Here is a 27,897-nt window from a genome sequence, read left to right as displayed (position 1 = left end):
GATTTCAAGCTTACACAGCTCTGTAACAATATGGACTGGATTTGTGTTAACACACCATAAATACGAACCTCCTCATTCAGCTCAACTATTGGATAAACAGAAGTTGGTCGAATAAAAGTTACCCTTGTCTTTCTAATGATACTTAATTGTTCTGGTTTTAAACTATACAAACTTTTTCAAATTCACACTTAAAAAAATAGTATAAAATGTTATAAAAATTGGCATGTACTTGTATTGTTTTAGGCTAATACACAACTATCTTTTGAGATAGCATCTTAAGTTTCCCTTAGCATGAATAACACAATTTTGTCTGAAATCTCTCACTTGGCACTTTTACAACTTAAGAGTAATATTTTTCTTTGCTACGTGAAAAAAGCAAACTTTGTCTCTCTCATAATATGTACCTGGATAAATTTCCTCCGCTGCTGATGCAAAACGGCATTTCATTTTGCCTGTTTATTCCAGTTCAGTGAATCTGCCTACACAGGTCTCACGTTTTGATTTAATTTAATGCCAACAAAATAAACCCTGTTGTTTGTAATAATTTGTAAACCCTCTTCCTTAAGTGCATTCAGTCTGTCCTATTGCTCTGTAAAATATCTGCTCAACATTTACATGAATTTGGCTTATGGTGCTTCTCTCTGATAAGAGTTACTGATATGCAGACTAAGCAATACTTATTTCCTATCTCTGTAAACAAGGGTGTTGTTCAGCTTTCAATTAAAAAATCAGGGTAGCAGTCATTCTTGTCTAGCTTGGGAGAAACAGATGTGTGAAGGACATTGCAAAACCAATAGCTGGACTATGTATCATTACCTGAAGGGAAAATATTTTTATGATTTACTATGAACCTTGAATTAATTTACTTGCCGTAATTTGCACAATCGTTCTCAAATAACTAAATATTTTTTACACATTTTGGGGCAGATGCTGAGCTGGTGTGAATTGTAGTGCACTCAAGTCAATGGAACTATTGCCATTTACACCAATTAAGCAACTGCCCTTTTATATTTACCATACTTTGAGGAAATATGTGAACTGCACATATGCCATATCAAAATTTAGTTCAAGATATTTGTAAAGACTGTAAAACTACACCGTCACCTGTTGTACTACACTGTTATACAGTGTTATTGCATAATGTTTTCTACTGAGGCCGACTTGGGTGAAGTACCATCCTTTCTTACCTCATTGGGGTGCCGATTCTAAATAAGTTAATAAATGTTTGTAATGCTATTGTTTTTGCAAATGCACTTGGAGATCCTTTTATTTAAAAAAATCCATAGAAATTTAGATCACCATTAATAGCAAAAACAGACATTTTTCCTATTCCTATTATGGTGTATACCCTTCAAATTAGATGTGTTTGTTTTCTCCACAGTTTGTGCATATATACACATGATACTGTACATGAGCTTGGAGATGAATGGTTGGGATCTTTTCTTGTTCAGTATTTATGGTATGTAAACACAATCACATCTCCTAAGAGCAGTAAGGAAACAAAACACACTCTGAGACCTCTCACCTATTTTATTTCATTTAAGTTTGCATTTAAGATGGCACTGGAGAAAATGGTCAGATGTTCTGAAAAGCTCAGTTCCTGTTTAGGAATCTAAATGAAATGGGAGAATTTTCAAGTGTACCTAGCATGGAGATCTCCTAGTCTTCTATTGTGTGGTGGGGCTCTTAGGAAAATCCTGCCTCTTCATTTCGGTGTCTAAATAGCAACCGAGCCCTTCTGACCATCTGACCCAAAATCTTAAAACAAAACTCAGTGCCCTTCCTCACAGAGTACTTGTAGAAAGGAACAGGCAAGTTGATCTGAATGATTATTTTATTTCATTGTTTAAATTGAGTAGAGGCAACCAGTTCTACTTTTCATATTTTATCGCACTGCATGGAATATTGTTTGAATTTATGAAAGGCAATGTTGAACTGAATGAAGATACAACTTCATGGTCACTGAAAAGAGTTTATGTTACTTTCACAAATGATGAAGTAGGCAAGAATATTATCATGCTGGTTGTGTCAAATTGGCTACAGAAATGCTAGTAAACAGCAGTAAAATAAAGACTCCAAGTTCCTTCTGCTTGCTCCTTTATAAAAACAAGACAGTCTGTCATTCGTCATGGATACTCAGCCTTAACTCTCATAATTTGTTTAAAATAATGAGCACTCTCTATGTGCTATGCTGTGTGGAGATTTAGGTAACAATGAAAAATATTATATAATCCTTACTTGGGCTGCAAGGTACCTTATATGTGGTGCACAATATGTAGAAAGAATTTTTTTAGACTCGGTAAATATTTTAAGTAGTCTAACTATTTACAATATATATATTTTATTTCTCTAATGGAAAACATTAGAGCTTTAAAATTTATCCAAGTGACTGATAAGGCTCTGTTAATAAAGTATTTAGGATTTTTACTTTGTACATTAATATGCATTCAAAATCCCCAGTGAAGTTGGTTGCTGCCCATGCATGTTAATGGCTTTCAATGTATAATCTCTAAGCACTGAAACTCTTTTTTGGAAAATCCGCAGGGGATTATATTTTTCTGTGGTCTAATCACTTACCAAATTTCATTTTGTTGAAATTGATGCTGATTTTGAATTAGACAGACTAGAAACAAACACAACTTCAAACCAGGGAAACAAAAAGATATTTTTCTAACTCTGGTATCAAAGGTTTTCAGTATGATTATGTGAAACCTCTATAACTGTACTGAGTGATATACAGCAGTTGAGACATTTGCGATATTATAACAGCTAATAAATAATACATGCAACAGGTGCCCGAGGAGATTTTATTATTTAGGTACTGTCAAGAGTTCATAACAAGCAACTTTAATAAGATAATATTTTGTTAGAGCTGTATCACTTGGCAGAATTTATTGTTACTATTTCTACAGTAGCCTCCTATACTAAAAGGTATGACTTATAAGCCAGTCTTATTCCAAAATGTAACAGTCCTTCAGTAGTGGATTTTTTCTTGTGAAGTGCTGAACTTTAGATCAATAAATCACTGGGAGCACTCAGATTAAATTAAGCCTCTCTCCTACCATACTGCCATTTTCTTATCTCAAAACAATAAATTTGTAACTTCTCCTCATCAAGGAGCAATTATGGATCACACACACTTGCTCGGACTTCAAGGCTGCTTGACTCAGTGCACTATTCTTTTTCATGCCAGAGAGAAATCTCTGTAGAAACAAAATTCTATGGAGTTAAATGTGGATGATGAAAAGGAATTAAAATCAATCTGCTATTGGCACTAATCTACTGCATGAAAGCAGCAAGGGATGTCATTCTAAACCTGGCAGAAAGCAGCTCGTTCCTGTAACTGTCTCCCACACTGCCTTGCACAGCACTAAAGCACAGTGCTTCATGGCTAGCTTCACAGTGAAAATTTCTGTTTATGGCTCTGAGAAGCACACATATGCACACATTTTCTCTCTAAACCATTTTACCAAAACTCAAAGCGATAGCAAAACAAGGCTTCTATTGCAAAAACACACCATTTTTGATGGGGTTGGAAAAGGTTCACAGCAAGACCATATACAGAGGGAAAGATTCCTGCTCTATTAATTTGCTGTCAAGCCTTACAAGAAAAAAAAAATCCCTGAAAGCTAAAAAGATCCAATAATGATTGTTTAAGAGCAGCTCTAAAAAGAGTGACAAAAACTGTCTAACCCTCTTTAAGTACCCTCAATGAAAAGATTTAAACAGGCTATTGTTAGACCTCCGGGTACCTTTTTTCTCTTGGCTTTGTTCTGTATTTTCCTCCACTGCAGTTTCCATGGCTGGCTTCATACCATCCACCAAAAATGCTTTCTCCCCCCTCCTCCCAGCAAAATCTTTTTCTCTTCTTTCTTTCTTACTCCCTTCTGTCTCTCATTTACAGCAGCAGTGATTGAGTGGCTCTGTTCTTCACTACAGTAGATTACAGTCCTTTCCAAAATGCAAAAAGTCTTGTCGGCTTCAATTTCGCTCTGCTTACTGGTCCATAAAGATTTGTGCCAGGAAACGCTCAGCCATACGTCACCAAGGACCCCAGTTACAAATAGCCATTCTGTGTCCGATTGTGTCCCAACTTCTATGTAGCTGGGATGGGAAGAAATCAGCTAAGCACCCTTTCTCCTTGCGTGCTCTCTCTTTCCCCTCGCTTCTCTTTCTCTAGAGGCTCCCAATGAATGTTAATCAATTCTCTCAGCAAAGAATGGATTTGTGACATCAGAAGTGGGATGCATGTGAGAATGAAAGAAGCCCCCTCCTGTTGCATGACTCAGCTAGGAACCAGCCCCCCTATTGCTGTCTCTAGGGATAGTCATCACACAATCACAAGGCTCTCTTTCCCATGGGACCCTATTATTATGCTTCACATTTTGATTTATTCCATATGCCCTCTGCTCTTGCACAGAACATAAACACAATGTGCACACGGCCTCTAGTTTATCTTCTGCTGACTTTAAGAAGCAAGTAAGATTTGGCTCTCAAACAGCACAAACCAAAGGAAAAACAAACAATTGTGTACACACAACATACACACAAATTAAAGCAGTTTAAAATCCTTTCCTTTTCCTCTGGCTAGTAAAGGTCACAACATAAAATGTGAACACAAATGAACAGGAGTACAATGTTACAGTTTCAAAAATAAGACGGTAAAGTAAGCACACACCCCATAATTTTCAAATGGGTGTATATCATGAGGCCCCAATTCAGGAAAGCTGCCTTTTCTAGAAACTTAAGCTCATGCTTAGCATTAAGCATGTGCTTCAGCACTTTCCTGAAAAGGGATGAACCAAAGTGCATTTCAAAGTGAATCGGTGTCTCGGGCAATTAAAGAAGAGAACTTCTTTACAGAATTAATGGGCATCCACAGGGATCACGGAGGTCAGTGATTTAGTCAATTCCAAAATTTTGACCCGGGGTTGATCCTAGAACAAAATGAGGTGTCAGCTGACTTTAGTGGTTGCTGAGGGTGCTCAACACCATCCTGGGTAAGTCCCATATCCTACATGGTCCTTATATTTAACTGGAGCAAGAGAGTGGGCAGAGAAAAACATACTGAACCCTTTGCAGTCATGGTGCAGTCTCCTTTGTTTACAAGGAGCACACCCACAATTGATCAAGTCCATAGTGTGAGAATACTCCTGGATTTCTCACTGACACTACAAGTCCTCAATAGCAGCAGCTTCAAATAATGCTTTCTACCATCTTTGATTAAGAGATTTTATCCCACCCCATAAACGATTACCTCAGTTCACCACCACTGCATTGCCTTCTAAGTGGTTTGCAATATACTGGCTACAATGCCTAAAAGCTTACCTAAAGCTCTAGAATAAGGCTCTGCTGCTCTAACACCAAGGTACTTTCTACCACCAAAGGAAAATTAATCTGTGTAGGCCCGGGAGGTTTTTAGGAGACTAACCCAAGACTCTTTATTGAACAATTCTCCTCCTCGGGAGAGGATGAGGTAAAGAACAAACCACATGTGACATATGAAAGCACTCAAATACTATTGTGATGATGGCAGTGATATTATGCTCAGATACTAGAAGAACCTTTACAGAACAGAATTAAATTTTGGTCTAATGATCCTTGTAGACAAAGGAAACTTTCTTGGGTGGGTGGCATTTTTCCATTTGACACCAGTGAAAATGAAAATACAAGATGATTATCCTAAAAAACACACATCTCCAGGTTTCACTGGAATGTCAGAAAGTAACAAGTCAAAATGGAAAGTAAAGCTGTTTCCATATGTAAAAATCACAGAGGCTTTCACAGTTTATGAACAAACGGGTAGTGTTTCTGATAATTGCTGTGCCATATTTATTTCAATTTCCTTAATTTATTTGACTTTTATTGTCCTATTTGGAAGGCTGCTACATAATTTCTTCCCCCCCCCCATCCTCGCTGAGCATGGACATAAATACACATTGATGCAATTTTAATAGGCTTCTGATGTGTGGCATACTTCCCAAGAGCCACTAATCTTTGGGTTTTGTTGTTGTTTTTTAATGTTTTGGCTGACCCACTTATCACCATTGCTTTCAGAAGGAAACCACTATTGAACCTCCCATCAATTTAAGTGATGCCTATTTGATGAAAGTTGAATGTTTCCTAGGTCACAGCAGTTTTTGCTGAATGAGTTCAGGACTTTAGAACAGATGTGTTATTAACAAATCTAGTGGGAGGTGGAGACCATCCCCCACTTCTTGAAGGACTGCCCCTCCTACTTCCCAAGTAGTGAAGAAATACATAACTCTAGAAGAACACATTAACTACTCAAAAAGTTGAACTAATGTCTTCAGGAACCATCAATCTAATTATTTAAAGCTATTTCAATTAATTAAATTATTAATTCTAGCTACTGAATCATCCTCTAAAGATTTAAGTGGTACAGCGAAGTGTGAAGTTCACTCCCACTCCCTGCTGCCTTTCAGCTTGCTGAAAAAATGTGATCGGTTTTAAGTCACTCTATCATACTTCAGTCACTTCCATTTTTCCCTTTGTTCCATCTGCAGTTCTTGCTAACGAACACTGCTTTCTCCTCTGTCACCATCAGTGCTATTATATACACTAACTAGAAGTACATGTTCAAGACTACTGCAACCAAAAACCTAAGTCCAAGCCCTAATCTAGTCTCAAAACCAAGTAGGTCTTTTTCAGAAAGCACTGTCCTCCAGGGAAATGACAAGGCTGTATGCAAACGCTAGTTATCTCCTCCACTGCGGTGAACGGCTGTTACCCAGACAGCCATGGAAAATGTTTGGATGAAGAATCTATTTGCTCCCTCATCTGAGCAGTTTTAAAAAGCCTAACAAAAATTATCTCTAAAGACTGAAATCCAGATAACCACAAGTCATAAGGACTAGACTGACTGAGATAACCAATGCTGGGAGGGTCACATGATTATGCTCCAGAAGTTCAATAGAGTGACATTTTATTTGCAACCCAAAATCATTAAAATGAGTGGGGATGTGAGAATGGAGATTTCTACTGCTGAAACACAGCTGTAAGCCTACAGCAGGACACTGGGAGTTAAAGCAACAGAGTTAAGTATGTGAGAACACTGCAAAATAGGTCCCAAGGGATAATCAGTTAGTACAAAATAACTCCCTATTTTTTAAACTAAATTTATTTAGCAATGTTGGTAATTATTTTTCTCAGTCAAACTGAAGCACTGCAGTTACATACATTAAAATATCTTAAAACAGCTCAATATTTTATGTAAATATAAATAACTGTATTTAAAGATATATAGATATATTAAAACAATTCTGTTAGCAGGTGCCCATTCTTTCTAAACACTGACTGTTTCTATTCATGTCAGTGACAATGTAGTTTACATTCATAAAGCATAAGGAGATCTGTGATAAGTTATAGAAAATTCATTACAGACTAAGTAAATGGACATACTCCACCATTTCTACAAAGGCTTTTCTCAGCTACAACAAAGGGTTCTCACACTTTTCCTCAAAGAACTGAAATACAGGTTTTGGATTTTTAAAGGCTAAATCCTGAGACTGTATCACATAGGATTACAATACATATTAAAAGTGTCTGATTTTAAAATAGGCATATAGTACACGCATACATTCTTTTTAAGGAAAGAACAAATATACATACAGTTTAACCTATGGGTTTCTTTTGATATATAAATCATAGATGTGACATTTCAACCACCTAAATTTCATCCAAACCTGTACACATTTCTAGCCCCAAGTTATCTACAGAAAGGCCTAAACTCTTGGATATAGTGCTTAGTTAGCTTTAACTTATAGGGTTGCCAGATGGTTTAACAAAAAATACTGAACACCCCACACCCCAAAAAAACAGGGGGGGGGGGAGAGCTAAAGTTATTAAGTAAAAGATGCACCACTCCCTCCAGTTTGGGACCACACACTAACCCACAATACACCCACCCCCTCCCCGAGCCAGGTCTCCCGCAGCATCCCCAATCCCAATGCACTCACCCTGCCTCATACCCAGTCCCTCCCAGTGCTCCCCCATCCCAATGCACTCACCCCTGCCTCACACCCAGTCTCCCATAGTACCCCCCCATCCCAGTGCACTTCCCCCTCCTCCTGCACCAGGCATCCCCAGTGTGGGGAGCCCCTGCCCCCCGCAGAGCCAGGCACCGGAGGAACGGGATGGCTGGGTAAGTTAATCTTACTTTTAAAGTGGCTGCTCCTGCCACTCGGCCAAGCTGCACAGCTTGTAGGGGACACGTCACGTGGGCCAGAGCAGCGCATGCTCCACTCCCAGCACAGCCCAGCGCCTCCCTAGCATGGCGCCTGGCAAGTGCCCCCTCTTGCCCCCCTTCTCTGTGACTCTGCTGCATTCTGCACTCCCCTGCCCCTGCTAGAGGAAAATGGTCCCTGCCGGGCTTCCGTTCCAGAGAAACAGGAAATACCAGACATTGCACGTCTGGTATTTTCTGTTTTTTTTTTTTTTTTTTTTTTTACCGGACAGAGCCCGCAAATACCCGACTGTCCGGGTGAAACCGGACACCTGGCAACTATTTTTATATGGTTCAATTACGTTCAAAGCATGGTAATTAGTTTTAACTTCTGATCTGTGATAGTTATGTATTGGGATCTTAATTTGGACAATAGCCATCCTAGGGTAATAAGGGTGAACTTAGCTCGTCACGATGAAAATTCTCAACTATTTTAAAAAGTCAGAGAAGTTGGCAGACATCCACAAGAATGATCCTGGAAAGTTTTAGTTCTTATAAAATTCCCACTACACTCAAATGCCATAATTTTTTTCAAATCTGGGTGTCTACAGTTCACACCAATATCAATATTTAATCGCTAACATATAACAGGCCACATCTTTGAGATAGCAAAATACGGATTTAGGAGTCAAAAAGAGAGGAAAGCCAAAGACTTCATGACATCACTAAGGATTAGCTATTGTTACTGATTTTATATTGGGATGCTAATGTGATGGATAGTATAAAACTCTAAAATTTAGACACAAAGGTTTGAAAATTTTGGCCACTGGAACTACAGGCAGTCCCCGGGTTACGTACAAGATAGGGACTGTAGGTTTGTTCTTAAGTTGAATCTGTATGTAAGTCGAAACTGGCATCCACATTCAGCCGCTGCTGAAACTGACCAGTGGCTGACTACAGGAAGCCCGAGGCAGAGTTGCTCTGCCCCGGGCTTCCTGGAATCAGCCGCTGATCAGTTTCAACAGGCTGAATCTGGACGCCAGTTCTTACATACAGATTCAACTTAAGAACCCCAGGCATCCCCAAGTCAGCTGCTGCTGAAACTGATCAGCGGCTGATTCCAGGAAGCTGGGGCAGAGCAACTCTGCCTCGGGCTTCCTGTAGTCAGCGCTGGTCAGTTTCAGCAGTGGCTGACTTGGGGACGCCTGGGGCAGAGCAGCTTGCTCTGCCCCAGGCGTCCTGATTCAGCTGCTGCTGAAACTGACCAGCAGTGGCTGAATCAGGACACCTGGGGCAGAGTAGCTGGGGTGCTGCCGGGTTGGTCCAGTAGCGCCCAGAGCGGCACTACGGGACCAACCGGCAGCGCCCCAGCTGCTGTACCACAGGCGTCCGGAGAAAAGCCGTGGAGCACGGGGGCAGCGGGACAGCCCAGAAGCGCTGCGGCTGTCCTGCTGCCCGCGTGCTCGCGGCTTTGCTCCCCGTGTCCCTGGTCTGCTGGTCTCCAGCAGACCAGGGAGACAGGGAGCAAAGCGGAGCAAAGCCGTGGAGCACGCCGGCAGCGGGATAGCCGTGGCGCGTCTGGGCTGTCTGCTGCCCGCGTGCTCCACCACTTTGCTCCCCGTCTCCCTGGTCTGCTGGAGACCAGCAGACCAGGGAGACGGGGAGCAAAGCCTCTGAGGACGCCGGCAGCGGAACAGCCGCGTCGCGTCTGGGCTGTCCGCTGCCCGCGTGCTCCCCGGCTTTGCTCCCCGTCTCCCTGGTCAGAGGCTTTGCTTCCCTTCTCCCTGGTCTGCTGGTCTCCAGCAGACCAGGGAGACGGGCAGCAAACCCTGTTCGTAACTGCGGATCCGACGTAAGTTGGATCCGCGTAACTCGGGGACTGCCTGTACTTTCATGAAGAAAGGCCAGCAGGATTTGGCAACTACAGATAAGAGAACCATAACCAATAAATATGGTTTCAGAAAATTTGGGTACCATCTAACCTAACGGCTTTCTTAAAACTCTGTTCACCTGAAGAAGTGGGCTGTGCCCACGAAAGCTCATGATACCATCTGCATGTTTTGCTAGTCTATAAAGTGCTACCAGAACATTTGTTGTTGTTTTTAAGCACTTTCTTAATATTAGGAATCTGTGAACAAAGCAAAGCAGTAGATTTAATATATTTGTATTTTACTATGTTTGAGCTTTTGGTACAGAGTCTCAGAAAACCCTGTTCTCAAAATGGAATACATTTGGCTTGAATATAAATACTGTTAATTATCATGACCCTTTTTTGTAGCTCTTCAGACTGTTTCCTCATGCCAAAGTTGAGAATTGTTTGGATAGCAACTTTAAAAAGGGTTCATCTTGTAATAAAAACCTAACATCTATGGGAAAATACTGCAATTCAAAGTACAAATATGAAGAGGAAAGAAAAATGTGGAAAACTGTAATAGTGAAAATAAGGTGAAAAAGTGAAAAAAACAAGGGGAGTGAAAACATCAACATAGAAGCAATTGGCAGTCTATATAGCTTTGGCATAACCACACCTGAAATACGTTCTGTTCTTGGCATCTGGTTGAACAATTTAAGGAAACCCATGCAATACAGTAGCTGAAAAAATTATGATAAACCTGCATGACTAACAAGGAAAGATTATAAAAAGTTAAATATACACCAGTTAACTAAATGAATATGGACAGAAAAACAGCCTTGCAATAGCAAGGAGGAAGGAAAATTATTTGGCATAATAAAATAGGATGCAACTGTTGAAATTTAGAAAGGAAAAATTTCGCTGAGTATCAGGCACATTTCTTGACATAGAACAATCTGCCAAAGCAAGCAATGGAATTCCCATCACAGGGGACCTTTTAAAACTGAGGTGGACAAAACTGTAGTAATGCTTCATAGACAATACGAGTAATTCCCTAGCAGTAAAACGTATTAGACTGCTTTCATAGGTCTCTAAATTCTATTACATTTAAATATAGCACTTTACCTCACATCTTTCCTTCCCAAGAAAATCACACTCCCAAAGGGGGAGTGAAAACCAAAACAGTTATATTTCCACACCTATAAATTCACCAGAAGTAACACAACACAGAACTACTTGGAATGACAACTGAACTGAACAGAATTCAATCCTGCCAAGCCTAGGACAGAAACTCTTTACCAAAAACAGATTTTATATAACCACTGACATTTACACTGTCAGCCCTCCTCACTGAACATTCTGTGGCCATCTTTATAGTCCTATAAGTGAACAGCATGGCTGCTTTTGAAGATTTTAAAGCTTCATTATGTTTTTCAACTGCCTAGTTATCTAGTTAATATAATCTGCTGTCTAACTAACTGGAATATCTTTGCAAATCAAGCAAACATACTATAGCCACTGCTTAACACAAATTGAATATACTTCCTCCTCCCACCTTAGTGCATAAAGATTTGGGCATATTTATCAACCTCAATATCCCCTATCACATTTACAGCAGTTTCCAAGTCTTATCTAAATGATGGTCACCAAGCTATGTGATCAAATGGCATTCTTCAGGTGTGTTCTTTTTCACCAAAATGCACCCCCACTTCAGTTTCAGCACCATCATCTGAAGTCAATACCATAGGATGGGAGCTAACTCAACCGTCGCATTAAAATGCACTGTGGATTTTAACATATCCCCTTTGCCATATCCCCTGTAGATTCTCATCTATTCACAAGCACATTGTATCTTTTTCAAGTGCCTTATTATGATGCCTTTCTAGCACTTTTCTCTCAGGTTTAACTCCTGTTTCAAATCTCTTCTTGGGGACTTCACTTAACCACTCTCCAACCCACTTCACTCATCCTTGTTTTAAATAGTGCAAGGCAGTTCTTTGCATTTCTCTCCTGGAGTTCCTCCCTGCTAGCTCTGGCATTATATCTATGCAGATGCACTCTCCTCTATGCTTTATTCTTTGCCTTGATTATGAAACAACCATGCTGCAGCATAGCTTGCAGATGATACAAGACTGAAGTCCTTTGTCTTCACTCTCAACTTAGAGCTTAACTTTGCACCTAAAGCTAAATAAATTAGAATCATCCTTGACTGTGAACTCTGTCCTCTAATACCTTTCATGTCTAAATCTGTCTCGCCACCTCAGAAAATGGTCATCTGTATTTAATTTGGATCTGCTGAAGCATCCCCTTAGATGTTTATACCACATTCACTATCACATGTTATGCTGTTTATCCTATGTCAACATACACAACAAATGAAGGGGACAAAAGACCTATTTATATCAAAATTGTTCCACAACCAGGAATAGTGTTTGTGTCTCTCTCAAACCGCCAGATACCCACAGCCACTCCGTATGTGAAGTATACACATACCTAAGAGAGAAAGTAATTTTCCTCACTTGATCTTTGAGGGTAAAACTAAGAGGAATGGGATGAAATTGTGCCAAGGAAAATTGTGTTATAGTATAAAATTATAGATTAAATACCATGGGCAGACTTCACTGTCTGCTAGCAGGAAGTGGCAAAGACCCATCTGGTCATGAAAAAAGAATAATAGACAAAACATTTGAGAATGTCTGAAAGAGTGCTTTCAGACTTAGCAGGGAACGACCAAAGAGAACCTTACCTATTAGATATGGAAAAGCATGCTCTCTCACTTGTCACCAACCCTTCTATTCTAATACAGGTTGAACCGCTGTAAACGGGTTCTCTCTTGTTCAGCAACATCTGTGGTCCAGGACCATGGATGTTCCAGGACCAGAGAGTCCTGGTGGAGTGCTGGTGCTGAACAGCCTGCGGGCTGGCAGGGCTGCAAGCTGCCAGCAGAGCCAGAAGCCTGGCTCCTCGCAGTTGGGCTGCTGGTTGTGCCCCAGCACTGCAGCGGAGCTCCCCAGATATGCTGCCCGCCGGGGCCTGGAGCGCCCTAGCAGGCACGGCAGGCAAGGGGGAATGGGGACCAGCAGGGTGATGGGGACTGCGGCCAGTCCAGGGCTGGGGAGCTGGTAGCAGGGGGACAGATATGACCTCCCCGGGTCGGCAAAAATCCCTCATCTGGGACCAGCCAGGTCCTGAAGGTGCTGAACCAGGGAGGTCCAACCTATAATCTCCTGTGGCTTTTTTCAGGCCTCCGGTATCGATTTATGTATTCGCCTGCCTGTGACTCTCCACAGCCTGGGAGGCAGGGGTGATGCACTTTAAGATGTGCTGCCTCATCCATCTGGCTCTCAGTCTGAACCACTAAACCACTCTCTCCAAATCTCACACAAAGAATAATGTTTTTTTGAGGTAAGCATTATCTTACACTGGAACCCAGGACTGTTTGAAGGATGCCTCTGCCTTTTTTAGTGTAATGTGATTGTTTTCATTATCAACACTTTAAATTAGTTTGTACAAGGGTAGCCAGAGATGATTTACACCTTTGTGGAGTCCTGGGCCAAAGCAAGTGAGGGTCCCTCTCTGCCTTCACTTCCCCTTGCCTCCTCCCCCTGATGCAATTGCTGGGGAACTGGGTTGGATGTGGGGGGTTGGTCCACTCCCCAGCAGACATACTGGGTGGGCAGAGCAGGGTCAGGGATACCCATTTTTGCAGCACCTTTTGTTGGCCTGAGCCCCTGGGCATGGGCCCTGTTGGCCCAGTGGCTAATGCACCACTGAACAGACCAGAAAGAAAAAGAATTTGGCTTGATTTCCAAGAGTTACTGACCCCTCATTTGTAAAAGGTTTCTTACTTTTTAATATTTGAGATACTTTGTAAGTAGAGGTCATCTAAAAATAAAATTTCATTTTCTATCAGATATATAAAGGAAAAGAAAAACCTACATCCAGCATGTTTTTAAAACCAGCTAATTCTCAATTTTTGCACATTGAAATGTGAAGCGCAATAGAAAAGTGCTAAATGTTATATAAAGGTTTTGAGGCACAAATCATAAGAACAAATTATGATTTGCACTATATGCCAGTACAATCCAAAAATAAAAAGTACTGCCAGAATCTAATGCTGAAATCATACAGAAATTTAACAAACAAACATGGCTTGTTTCTTTAGACTATAGAAATATATCAGTGTCACCAAAACTAGGGGAGGGAAGACGACAAATGTGTACTTTATAGGGCCAGTGAAACATGTATTAGTTTGAGAGTGAACCTGAACACGTGTGCATGCATACACACACAAGCACACAGAGCAATGCTGTAACATCTTCCAGCTGAAGATCTCAAAGCACCTTACAAATAAAAGGGAAACAACTAGCACAGCTTTGGGAGATAACATTTTATACATTGAGAAAATGATGCACTGATAGTTAAATGAGTTGTCCAACCATGGTCATATAAGGATCTTGTTTTAGAGCTAAAAATACTACCCAAATTTGCTGACACCCAGTTCAGTGTTATAACCACCCTGCCATCTTTCTAAAACCGAAGTTTAGTTTTACATACTTATCCAGAGTTTGAAGATGCCACCAAAATAAGAGCCATAAATTTGCTGCAAGAAGCCATTCTTGAACAAGTACATATCAATGCCTCATTTAAAACACCTGGGGTGCAATCTTCGCCATACTGAAGTGAATGGAAAAACATACTATTGACTTCAACAGGATCGAGGATTTCAGCCAAGAAATATGATCAAATTTATAGAGCAGCAGCTTAATCCATCTTCTCTCCCAATTTCAGTCGAAAAGCTGACAGAGAAAAAGTTGAAATAAGTGTGTGATAGGTTGGATGACAGAGATCCCCTTGGGACTGTCACCAGATGTTCCGATCATACCACTGACCCAACCTACCTGCCCTCTGGGGCCCCTCACCAACCCATCCTGCAGGGCCAGATGCTCTGATCTCTCTCAGCAAAACCACTGAGTTAGGATAATAGCTCCCCCCAGCAGAACAACACAGACACTACTAACAGTGATCCCACCCATCACAAAATTGTTGGATACAAGGAATTGAAACCAATGTTTATTTAAATACTGGCTTCAACACCTGGTGAGTCAGTTATTATTTCAATAAGATTACACAACAGGTGAAAAAGATCAGGGTTACCCAAGGCAACTGTAGGTCACCTGTTAAATTAATAATGTATTTTTGATTCATGTACAAGATACTTAATCAGGAAATCCTCAGCTGAGATACCAACTAAAAGGTTCCCAATTAATTACCATATTCTCTGAAAGTACAGATTTCCTCATTAAGAAGACTGCAGGACATTAGCAAGTTCTACTTTGAGGGTTTCCAATTAACTCATCTACTAAGTATGTGCCAGGCAATTTGAACAAGTGAAGCTTTTCCAAGTCTCTCTTCTGAACTGCAGCTCTGCACCTATTGGAATTCGAGTCACGTATAAAGTAACGGTTCTTTCTGCACTTCACAATGCCCTTGAGAATGCCGTTCATGGGCAACAAACAATGGCTGTTGAAGTGTTTAACCGTTCTTTCACTTAGAAACAAGCAGCTGCTCACATAAAAAGTTAAGTGTGCACTTGGGGAACTCAAAATAATTAAATAAAACTCCTATCTTATAATATTGAGGAACTTACCCAGACTAAAGCTAGGACATTTGAAGTTATGTCTGGATCATGTCATGTCTAGTTTTTGCTGAATCTCAGAGCAGTGGGTGATTTCACATACAAAATAAGCATCAAGACAAAAGCACTGCAGGGTGAGTTAAGGACAGGATAGTTCATTCACAATTCCCTGATCGACTTTCTAGAAATTCTCTTACCAGGGCAGGACAGGTTCCTACACAATATATTTTTAGCACTTTGTCTGCTCTAGTTTTTAAGTACCCCAAGTCCTGAGGTTTTCAACAGTTTGCTTGGGAGACTGTTCAACAGACCTCGCGGGTAGGGAGATATTGAAGTTCAGCTATGGTTTTCTTTTATATCTCATTACTCCTAATTATGCCTAATGAAAATAGTTTCTTTCCAAACTTGGTATTTACTCATTTAAAACATTGTCAAGCTACTATGTCTGAACTTTGTCAGTATTTAAAATAGAATATTTTTTCTTTTAATGTTTAGTCATAATTGTATCCCCTCCTACCTTTGAGTTCTGATTAGGTTCTCTGAACTCCATCCAGTTTATGAAGGTCTTTCTGGTACTAGAGTTTGAGAGGATTAAAAGGCACTATTCCCGGTGCTCTGTTGCCAGTTGCATAAAAATAAATTGTTACATACCTGCTCTGTGACTCAATGCCTCTACCTATGCAGATCATAACTGCACTGGGCATTTTTGCTCTCAAATGGTAGGTATTGTAAACTCATGTCCAGTTTGAGCTATCACCAACCTTAGATTCCTTTCAGTATTATTTTTTTTGTCCCTCCTGGCTCCCACCCTTTTCTTTTGGCAGGGAGGGTGTGTGAGGGAAGGAAGGGTATGAAGGAAGAGATGATCTTCAACCGATAACTTCCCTCCCTTCTCGCTGGCTAAGCTCCATTTTGGATCATTTGGATCACATCACTCACTAAATATAGTGGGCGACAGATCAAGACACTTCACTGTTCTGTTCAAAGAAATATCCTGTCCAACATGGGACTGAGACTTTGCTCTTTAAGCATATCCCATCAACACTATGTTCAGTGTGACACATATTGTCGTTCCTGAGCTGTTCAAAGATTTACTGGTAGAAATAAGTTGGGAAAAAAATGGGATAGTGGTTAAAAGAAGGATGTTTTAAAATGCACTCTTGTCACATACACAGGAAATAAAAAGACAGCAGCAATACAGTGAGATGAGTAAAAGCACATTTTTGTTAGATTAATTTTCTATTAGAACATTGTTTTCTGGCTTCCTCAGGCCCCAGATAAATTGAATTGTAACCTTATTCTTGTTTTCAGTAAAGTTTCAGGCAAATACCCTAATATCACTATCAGGAGATCCATTGTTTGGCTAACTGTAACGGATGTAATTCCTTCTATTTCCATTGTATGAGTTAATTTAAGTACAGATAAATCTTGTACAGCACATAAAACTAACACTAATTTAAATACAAAACTGAAAAACAGATGAGACTTAATTTGATTCTCAGATGCAAATTGGACAGCTGAGACTCCTCCCAATCAATATATGCCAATGTAGTCAGAGGAACCGATGGGACAACAATTAGAGGCAGGACATATTGATTTTTTTCAACTACAAAGTACATTTTATAGATGTTCTGGTAGCTCTTAAACTCAACCAAACACACATAGAGCTGGCTGTGTATTATTTGAGATAAATACCCCAACTCAAAGGTAATATTTACATTGCTTTAAAAATCTCTATTAAAGATATTTCAAAAAGATTTAAAAATGCAGACTATTTATGAGATTATCAAAATTTCTGTAGGATCACCAGATTCTGCTCTTGAAAACATTCTTTTACTTTTGATTATTCAGTAATGCAATTTCCTTAAAACTCTACAACAGATAGGAAAGTATAACTTTATTAGGCTAGTCTTGGACTGTGCTGCTTTAAACAAGAGAGTAGAAAACACTACTGTCATCTTTCTGCTAATATTAGGTATTATGCAAAGTAAGGGTGCTAGATTCTTATCACAAAAAGAAAACAGTTGTCCTCAAACAAGCGTATGTTATTTGGAAAAAAAACGGAAGAGATACAAGAGTTGTAAGTATGACAATCATATAGCTGTCAAAATTGCATATTGATGAAAGTACATGGCTGCACGTAAAGAACAATCTTAAGTTAGCTTTTGTATTGTGGGATGGGCTATATAGACATTGAATTAAGCACAGCTGAATCTCCTCTGAAACAGGCCAAAAACAGCTCCTTTATTTTTGTGACTTCTTGGCTGACAAGCTAGAGTCTTGGGTTAGAGCTTCTCTGATAACTCCCCCACCTACAATCAATATATTAATTGTGCGTGTACTGCTCTCCTTGAAGAAGGTACATGGCGGTCCCTGTTGTATGTGTCTGTTTAGAAAAGATTTCAAGAAGAGTCATTCGGGCAAGGAGACCAGACTGAACCCATGAGAACCCGCTCGTCTCTGTGCAGCCAGCAGACCACGGGTCTTCATGGGTGACTGAACTCTTCAGCTCTATTCATCCCTGTTCTTAATGCATAACAACAAACAGCAGCGCTCTCATAATACAGGCCTCTCCATTCTTCCCTCTTTTATCATCATTCATATTGCAGCTATGACATGACTGAAAGGGATTCTGATGGGAAATGTGCTTCAAATTAGCATATTTCCCCTCCATACAATAGAGGCATTAAGCTGCCGCATTTTGAAAGTCTAAACAAAAGAAGCAAGACTGTTTTTAGCAGCAGTGTTTGAAGTCCATCTTAAAATATCTTTAACAAGTTTTTACTTTTTAAAAGAAGAAAGCATGCTAAAATAAAAAGCCTTCACTTCTAAAAAGTATTATTTTGACGCTCTAATAATGTGGATTGGAAAAGAATTTTTTTTTGCTAGTAAATTGTTTTTACTGAAATCTCTCACACACTTGCACATCTTTATTTGTCTTTGTTTTGCTTTCTCCAGACTCCTATGCAATTTATCATCAAGAACTAATATACATTGATTGATACTGCCCTATCAAATAAACTGCAGTTCTTCAGGGAGATGGGTTCCTTCTGCAGGAGCTTGGTTTTCTTATCCCTCTGTACAAACTAGAATAAGACCGACTAAAATTCAGTCAGCTGCAGCATTGCTACATTTAAGGGAAAACATTGTGACTGTCCTCTGTTTTATACTGAGTATGTATATAACCAAAGGCAATAGCTTTAAAGGGGGGGATTGGAATAGAAAGTGAATAGTTAATTAAAAGGAAAGGAGGAAGGTGAATTTGAAGCAGAAAAACAAAACCCTGTCATACCAAAACAGCTTTAGGCAACCTGCGCTTGGAGGAAGACCTAGCACCAGCCAGAATGCTGGTATCAGGCTTTTAATCACTAGCTAGTGTGACTAGACAAGAAGGCAGCTAACTCTGTGGCTGTTTTGGTAAAATACATTTCTGCTTTCATCCCTTCCCACAGTAAGCAGAATATTTCTTAAAAGGAAGGATTTCCCCAAGGTAGTGCTGCATTTCCAAAGCACTGGGGTGATTGACACTCAAGCACATGCTGTTATAAAGCAAGCTCAGGACTCTCTATATAATGCATTTGAAGCTCTGGCAGGAAGAGAAGATGCTAGTTAGCTCCCTCACCACTCTGGCTGAAGTGGTCTAGGGTCTGTTCAGAACAAGGCAGCAAAGCTATCCTGGAGTCTTTGAAAATAGTACTGCAAGGGTATTGACACTGGTCACATCAATCTGTTTTGGAATTTCATTATTTTGTGATTATTTTCTAGTGAGACAGTTGATTTACATTCTCTGCTTTGTTGCTGCTAGAGGCGACATTGTTGAGTCTGAGTCCACAGGGCTGGTGTCCCCTGGGAAAGGTGCTGCTTTTCTCTCACCCACTGTCATACTAGCATAGGGATTGCCATACTGTATCAGATCTGTGTTCCATCTAGTTCAATATCCTGTCCTGACAACAATCGGTAGCAGGGTTTTGCGAGGAAGGTGCAAGGAGTTGGCAGTTATAGTTTAACTTTCCCTCAGGGAAATTTCCTCCAGACAGTTGGTGGTTGGCTTAAGTCTCTGCTAATGTTCCTGTGGCATTTGGGAGAAGCAGGTGGCTGGAAAAAGGACCCCTTTGAGGATACGGTAGGTTGATACTGGTCCATACCGATCCAACTCCTATTCAATTTTCTGATATATTACTCTGGGCATGTTTAACATGTTTGTTTTAACCCACTTTGCATGGCCCAAGACTACCCACCTACTTGAGACCCACCATTTCTCCTCAAGCCATATGGCTGCAGTTATGAGAGTTAAATTTGAGCTGGCTTCTGCTTTGTATAAAAGGGTGGGATCTAAGGACACTAACTTGCAAGTCACTCTCCTGCCTTTGGCCCTGGAACAAGGGAATTTGTTGACCACCAACACACTGCAAATTCAATCTATTTTCCCTAATTTATGGGGGAGGGGCGAGGGCATAAGGAAAATTATGAGGGTTATTAGTGGCGAGATCAAGCAGGGATTGTTTCAGTCTTCATTTAGCCTTTCTATTGTTGGCTTGGGAGGGGAGGTTGAATTGGTGGAACTTAAAATGAATGATAAATGAATTTCAAATGAATGTTGAGACATACTAATGGGCACAGACTCATTTGCTGTATAAATCAAAACAATTTTTGTGTTCACCAGACTGATACATTTATTCATTGCAAATACATATGTGTTATACCTAAACAATTTTATTTTAACTTTCAGGTCACAAACAAATCTGCCTGGAATCATAGTAAACAAGTATGTGTACTTGTTAAGCAGCATTTATCTAAAAGCAGCGACACATCACTTCCAGTCACACTATTTCTATGACCAGCCATACCTCTTGCTTTTAAAGTGCTTGATAATTGGGTATCAAGGACAAGACCTATTTATATTACTAAGGGGAAGTATAACTCACAATTTCATGGAAAAGCAGAGAAGGGATCTATGTTGGTCATCAGGGACTTTTTTATGCAGCCCTTGGTTGGAGGAGCAAGCCAATAAAATAGCTTGGGCAATTAACAGAGGAATTTAGGGCCAAGATGGGTGTGATGCGGTGTGGTCAAAGACACCCATTTGGGATTGTTCCCAATGTACTGATCATGTCACTGTCACCCATCTTCTTGCTCTCTGGGGCTCCCAACTACACTGTCATGCCGGGCCAGATCCTCTGGTCTCCCCCAGACAAAGTACAGAGTTGGGGTTACCACCCCTCTGCAGAGCAATGCAGACACTGAGCCAGTTCAACTCTGGGAGGATGCAGTTCTAGGGCTCAGCACCAAGGAGATCAGCCCTAAAAAGGACCAGAATTAGAAATAAATTCATCTTACTCTGTGTAAAAGTTTTACAGAGAAAGTTTATAAGGTCTGCCCACTTTATCAATGAACAAGAGCTATGCATGATGATTGCTCACCCCTACCAGGTAATAATTATTTTTATGGGCTTGATAATAAAAACACTCTTTTTTATTTAGTATAAAAGGTGGGGTTTAAGTGGTTGCAAGAGAAAACAGATCAAAGTAAGTCACTAAATTAAAATGAACAAAAACACTTAGCTGTTCTAATCCACTAAGAAACTTGTTACATGCACATTCTTTCCCTAAACAGCAGTTCTCATCTTAGGGAAAAACTTCAAGTCAGAGTTGATTTCTATCCTAGCTTGGGTCTACATCCTTTCAGAGTTCTTCAAGTATTCTCTTAGGGTGTGCCAGGCAGTTTCAAAGGACAGTTGAAGACAAACTTCTGATTGCTTCTCATTGCTTAATTAGACTTTCCCCCAGGGCAGGAACCATTTGTTCTACACTCCTTATTCCCATGGAAAAATACCAGATGCAAGATGAATTCCAGTAGCAGCTGGCATGGCCACATGTCTTTCTAGGACCAACTACAGTCCTTATTAGAGAACAAACATGACCATTCACAGATCATTTGTTTGAGTACCGAGTTATTAAGTACCGGAGTATCAGTAAAGGTTCTCATTAGCAGGTTTAGACTTATAAACAGATCCACACTTCACATACAAGAATGATAGACGCACAAAAATAGAACATACAGATCCAACAGATTGTAACATTAAAACTGATAGGTTACATGAGGCATTTTGTCCAAAGAATCTTGAAGTTATACATATTCATAAAGCATGGGATGGGGGCATGACAATCAGTACTATTTAAATACTGGTTTTTAGGAATCACTGAATTACAAGAGAAATTAGTACTTGATCCAGCATCTGATTTCCTAGATTTTTAGCCAAGCAGCAGATTATATGTTTTTGCATTTTCAATGTGTTCCCTTGAACCTACCTAAATTCATTGTTATATTTCCTTTCTATTTGTTTAGCTTTTATCAAGACTCACCAGGTGTGGTTATTGTGTCAGGAAGCACTCTGTCTTCATCATGTGGTAAAGACTAGGGACTTGGGAGAATTGCCAGTGATTGCCAGGGAAGCAAGCAAAGAGTTTTTCTATAGTTTAAGGAACATCAGTTTGATGGAAAACATAACTTTCAGCTTGATGGAAAACATAACTTTCAGTCTTGGTTTCTTTATAGTGTATCACTCTTCATGTCTGTGTTTCCATGCTTAAAACACTACAGCAATACAAGCCTAAAGAGCACAATTTTTAATGTTTCACCATTTGTAACTCAGAACTACCAATTTGCTAACAAGCTTGTTCACCATTTTCAGAACTAACTGGATTTTAAGTTGTAAGTGGATTCAGACAATAGTTCCCACATGACAGAGGCAGATTATGCTTTTGTGGGGTCCTGCGAGAGTGGGGAGCCCTCCCCAACCCTCCTGCCTGTAGTCCTATCCTCCCAAAGCTCCTGCTGGGGAAATGAGGTCAGGGCACAGATGCTACCCAGTACGCCCAGCAGGAGCACAAGGCAGACAGAGTGGATCAAGGGGCAGGAGCGCCCATTCTTCTAGACATACCTAATTGGCTGGGGGCCCTCAACAAGAGCCCCATTGGCCCAGATACTAACCTCCACGGATGGCAGCAGTAATCTTACATGTGTTCTAAAACAATCATAGAAATATAGGGCTGGAAGGGACCTTGAGAGAACAATAAGTCCAGCCCCTCTGAGTTGAGCTGAATCAAGTAAACAAATGAAAGCTGTCTGGTCAATCTCTTCTTATAAAACTGAAGTGATAGGGGTTACACAACTTTCCTTTCAAGCCTATTCCAGAGTTTAACTAGCCTTAAAGTAAGAAAGTTTTTCCTAATATCTACCCTAATTCTCCCTTGCAGTATAGCAAGCCCGTTACTTCTTGTCCTACCTTCAGTGGTCATGGAGCACAATTGATCAGAATTCTCTTTATAGCAGTCCTTAAGATACTTTAAGATGGTTACCAAGTACCTTCTTTCTTTTGAAAAACAAATGGAAAATGAACATGCTTTATTCAAATTATATTTTTCAAAAATAGTGTTATTTTTATGAAGTTATTATTTTGTATTTCTTATAAAAGGGATTATTATAATATTTTCATTTAATTGTTTTAGTAAATTTTTAAAATGGGAATTCCATTAAGTGTATTTATTTTCTTCATCCCTATAAACTCTTATCCTTCGCTATATTTTTTTTTAAAGAGCTTTATTCAATTTGGATTCCAATAACATTTTCTTTGAGTTTTCAAATCTTATGCATTGATTTAGCCGTGCCAGAACAGAACACTACTCCAAATTTCTCCATTTTCTCTCTTTTCTGTAAGGTTTATGGAAAAGCAATCCTATTCCAGGTTCATCATAATTTTTGCTTGGCTCATCTTAGTTTAGTCTCTTTCAATATTTGCTGTTAAGTCAATTTTGAGTACTGTACTTGATTTGGTGATTCTGTCCCTTTTCTGTTTGGTTTTATGAGAAGTAGTCACATTCCAGGCACAACCAAAACCATATGATGCTTTAAGTGATGATAAAAGGAAGCTGTATACAGAATTTGGTGGTCCTTGTTCTTACCGTTTAGGAGGAGTTCTTGCTCAAACAGACAAATTCTCTAAAATATATAGTAAATATACAATCTGCTACAACTCCCAGATCCTTTTCAGCAGTACTACCACCTTGCCAGTCAATCCCCATTTTGTAGTTGTCCATTTTATTTTTTACTTTCTTAAATGTAATGCTTTCCACATGTCTTTATTGGATTCATCCTTTTGATTTCAGACCAATTTCACAGATTGGTCAAGGTTATTTTGAATTCTAATCCTATTCTCCACTATGTTTGCCCTTCTCTTGTCCTCCATGAATTTTCAAAGATAAATGATAATGCAACATTTTGGAAGCCCTTACCTGCAGACATAGTGCTGTCTCCCCCCTTTTCCACATTGACATGCTAGTGAGAGGACAACAGCTCCACTGTCAAAAAGCTGAAAACTTAGTTTTCTTTCAATCTGCCACAGGCGCAACTTCAACTACCACCTCAAGACAACAATGCCTACATAGAATCAATGGGGTTAGATAGAACTCGGGGGAAAAAACAAAAGGTGGAAGGACTGATGATGGCTGAAAGGGGAAGAACTTCCTAAGCATGTGGACAGGGTGTGTCACATATGAGTTCACCTCTGAATTAGAACATTTGTGTCTCCAAGACGTCTCCAGGATTTTGAAATCCAGTCCGTTGTTTCTTCCAAAATAGTCTGGATCTAGTTGTCTTCATAGGATGGCCTGCCAAACCTATTATTTAGGGCAGAGGTGCTAAGGCATATGGGGGTGGGAGTTTTGCTCACTGGCTGATTTATTCTGGGAGCCGGGCAACATATGTTGCTGTTTTCTTCCTTTTAAATGCTCTGGATTTAATGGATGGCAGAGGATTTAAAGCGTGTTTCAACTGAAAAAATATTTTTACAGAAGCCAAAGGCAATATGTTCATTCTAAAACCCCCAACATTTCTGAAAGAACAGAGGAAGAATTTTAAGGTGGTTTGTTCTTATATAATTTTGAACCCAAACAAACAAAATTTTAAAAAGTCACTGAGATTTGGCTGAATTTTTTCAGAAGAAAATAAAGTATTTTAAAAGCATTCTAACCATAGCATTCTATTATATAGTATTAAGCATGTGACAATTTTTTTTTAGTAAACATGCTCAATTCCACAGACTTAGTGGCGTGTGTTTTTTCTATGCACAGTATTGTACTCAAAATTCCAAGTCTGTCTCCATACTGTATTAACTTAATGCCTTAACATTTAGTATTTCACTAACTACCATCCCTTCTAGAAATAGATCTATAGTCTAGCATTCTCAGAATACCACAAAAAGGGCAATGCACAGAACTTATAGGAACCTAAACTATCATTTATCCCCATCCAACCCGGTCACATGATTAACTTCTTTGGAATTCTTTTGAAATTGGGTGTAGCAAAAGTTCTGTATGTTCGCCCGGCTGCACCAAAGAACAAAAACATGTACTATAACATGCCCAGAGCAAAAACTAAAGATTTTGGAACTGACATTTGTAGTGAATTGCTTTCCACATCAACAAAGGAAAGACACTAGCTGGCCAAAAATGAGACCATCAAATATGCTGGAAACACAGCTTTCCCTCCAAACCAGCAAAAGTTAATCTATAGCATAATTTTTCTCTCACTGAGCCACTATTACCTGGAGAAATTAAACAACATTTTTAAAAAAATGAGGATTACCTTCTATAGTATTGTTACCAAAGCGAACACTACTTTGATAAATTCTTTACCTTGAAACACTTAGGACTGATGCAGCAGCTGGTTTAAATTCAGCTGTACTTTCTTGCATAGCTTACATCTTACTGGCGCTGTATGACTTGACCACCTTGTAAGTCAAAAGGCTTACTAAAGATCAGAACTGGATACCTGTAGCTAAAAAGTACACTCTGTACAGCCTTCTCTCCCAAAGGAAAATCATCTTAAAATTTAAATTAAAGTTTATTACTGATTTAAAAATTCAGAATGTTGTTAAACATTGTGAAAGTATCCAGAATATTTTCTATTATTATTTTACCAACATGAAGCATGAAACATGAACACTGGGCTTCTTTCTGTGTCTTTTTGGTTTGATTTGTTTTTTCTGGAGATGGAAGGAAAATAAGCATGGAAGGTAGGTGCTTTGGTTTGTTAATTTCACCAGCAGTGGAAGGACGACTGGTATGAAGTTATGGATTCTTCTCACGGTGTCTAGCCCTAACAAATGTATATATTAGAATAGGTAAAACTGTTCATGCTGAGTTATATTTTCACTCACATTCAAACTCTCCCCGGTATCACATTCTGTATGCTCTCACTGTGAGGTGCAAGTGTTGCCAAACAGCAATACACTTGCTTTCTGTCACACACAGTCAGCTCCAGGTCTGCAGGAACAAGAGGAAGAAGTTTACTCACCTTGTGCAATAACAATGGGTCTTCAAGATGTCTGTCCTTGTGGGATCTTCACTTTAGTTGTTGGTGTTGATCCAAACGCCAGCAATTAGATGCTTTGGAGGAAATGTTTGGCTGCACAGCACATGTGCAATAGCGATTTTGTGGTGCCATTGGTGCCCATGTAGTATGTGTGCAACACAGCCCCCTCTGTTCCTCCTCTACCCAGGAATTCAGTATGTGAACTCCAAAGCAAAGGGGTGGAGCAACCAGAGGGACACACATCTCGAAAAACTATCCTTACCGTACAGGGTGAATAACTTCTTCGAATGCTAAACCTGCAGATGCTCCACTTTAGGTACCTGTAGATCAGTGTCCCAGTAAGGCTGGTGTACTCTGAAGTTGTGTCTTGGATGTGGAGGATGGCACAGTAAGGCCAACAGCGATAGTAGCAATAGGGCTGCCTGTGATGGTGTAGTGTTTCACAAAGGTGTGCTGTCCAAGTTACAGCACCACACATATCTCTCTGTAAGTGGGACAAGTTTAAGGAATGCTGTCAAAGCTGCCATAGCTCAAGAGGAATGGGCTGTGACTCCTTAAGGAGATGTTTATCATCTGTTGTGTAGTAAGTGTATATAGGAGACCCTCGTGATTTGTGCAATCGCTATTCGCAGGTCTCCCCCATCCTCCACATTGAACCTCATTAACCATCCTGGGGAGAGGGTGACATGGTTGGGAGTGGGGGCAGGGAGGCCTGTTGCTGGATGGCAGCAGTGCCTCGTCTCCTGCAATTACCTCAGCTCCTGGTCCCCGCTGTTGCCCCTTGTCCTTCCCACCCCCAGCATTTGGGGATGCAATGCGCCCCTCGCCCACACTCCTAATACATCTATTTGATAGTCAGGGTCAGTGCTGCATAGGTTCTGCCCATGGTTTGTGTTGGTGCCGGTGGATGCAACATCTCCAACCATGTCAGCTTTTGTGTCAGATCATGTGTCAGTGTCAGCAGTGCGCCTTGGAGGAGACTTTGTATCTCAGCTCCTATTTGGCACGTTTGGAGGTGGCAGACATCTGTGCTGCAGTGGTGCCAAACATGCCCAGTGCCTCAGTGGTACTGATTCTCAAGGAGCTTGGCACCAAGAACAGTGATCTCGTCGGGAATGGGAAGCTCTCCTCTTTTGAGAGTCCTAAGCAGGAGGAAACGAAGCTCACTTCTTGGAAATATTAGAAGCTCAAGCTTTCTTGTTGGTGGATTTGTGAGACTCTGTAGAAGGAGTCCCTTCTGGAGAAATCCCTACAGCCCTCCAGAGAATCATCTTCAATCAAAGTTCTCTATCCTGTTGCTCCCTGCTTGGCCTTAAGATAGTTGCAATATGGGCATTTCTGGAGAATACAGGCTTCCCGTAAGCACCAGGCGCAGGAGGAACGACCATCAGACTGGCATGGCCTCTCAGCAGAAGTAGCGCTTTTTTTTTTTTAAGCCAGGAGAGCCTGGCATAGTATAGATTGGAGGGATGGACCTCTACCCTAAGAGTTTTGAAGACGGAAAAAGAAAAAAAAATGTTAGAAGTGGGGAGTTAGGGCTAGAGGTGAGGACAGTAATAACTTTTTACGTCTCTTCTGCTGTTATAAAGGGAAGAAGTCAGCACTGCCTGAAGGCTCCATCTGCTATTGAGAATGGTAGAGAAGGAACTGACAGGGTCATGTTGCATGCACTCTACGTGAGAACCAATGACACCAAGAGATGGCTACTGCGCATGCGCAATGCGACCAAGCACAGGTACCAAGAATCTCCGGTCGCCAGCATGAGGACTCACTGACTCATGAAGTGCGGCACCCACAGGAACAGCACTCCAAGTTCTCTCTCAGCAACAGATTCCTGCACTACAAAAACAT

The 27,897-nt window shown here is 40.3% G+C and overlaps 1 protein-coding gene across 7 annotated transcripts in view; it reads right to left on the bottom strand.

The window, feature by feature from the left end:
* Positions 1-27,897, bottom strand: part of GPM6B (glycoprotein M6B) — a 141,567-nt gene that overhangs the window by 31,460 nt on the left and 82,210 nt on the right. The window contains exon 1 of one of the 7 annotated variants that reach the window (XM_006122807.3): positions 8,180-8,273. The exons of 2 other annotated variants lie outside the window; for them this stretch is intronic. In XM_006122807.3, coding sequence (XP_006122869.2) covers positions 8,180-8,258 — 79 coding nt within the window. In that variant the 5' untranslated portion in view covers positions 8,259-8,273. Of the gene's footprint in view, positions 1-3,752; positions 4,260-8,179; positions 8,274-27,897 lie in introns of those variants that run through there. 4 more of the 7 variants (XM_006122805.4, XM_006122806.4, XM_006122808.4 and 1 more) reach the window with 4 other exon arrangements.

Source organism: Pelodiscus sinensis, chromosome 1 (genome assembly GCF_049634645.1).
Source record: "Pelodiscus sinensis isolate JC-2024 chromosome 1, ASM4963464v1, whole genome shotgun sequence".
NCBI lineage: Eukaryota > Metazoa > Chordata > Testudines > Trionychidae > Pelodiscus > Pelodiscus sinensis.
Note: the sequence above shows the minus strand (reverse complement) of the source record. Positions and strands in the feature narration are given on the sequence as shown.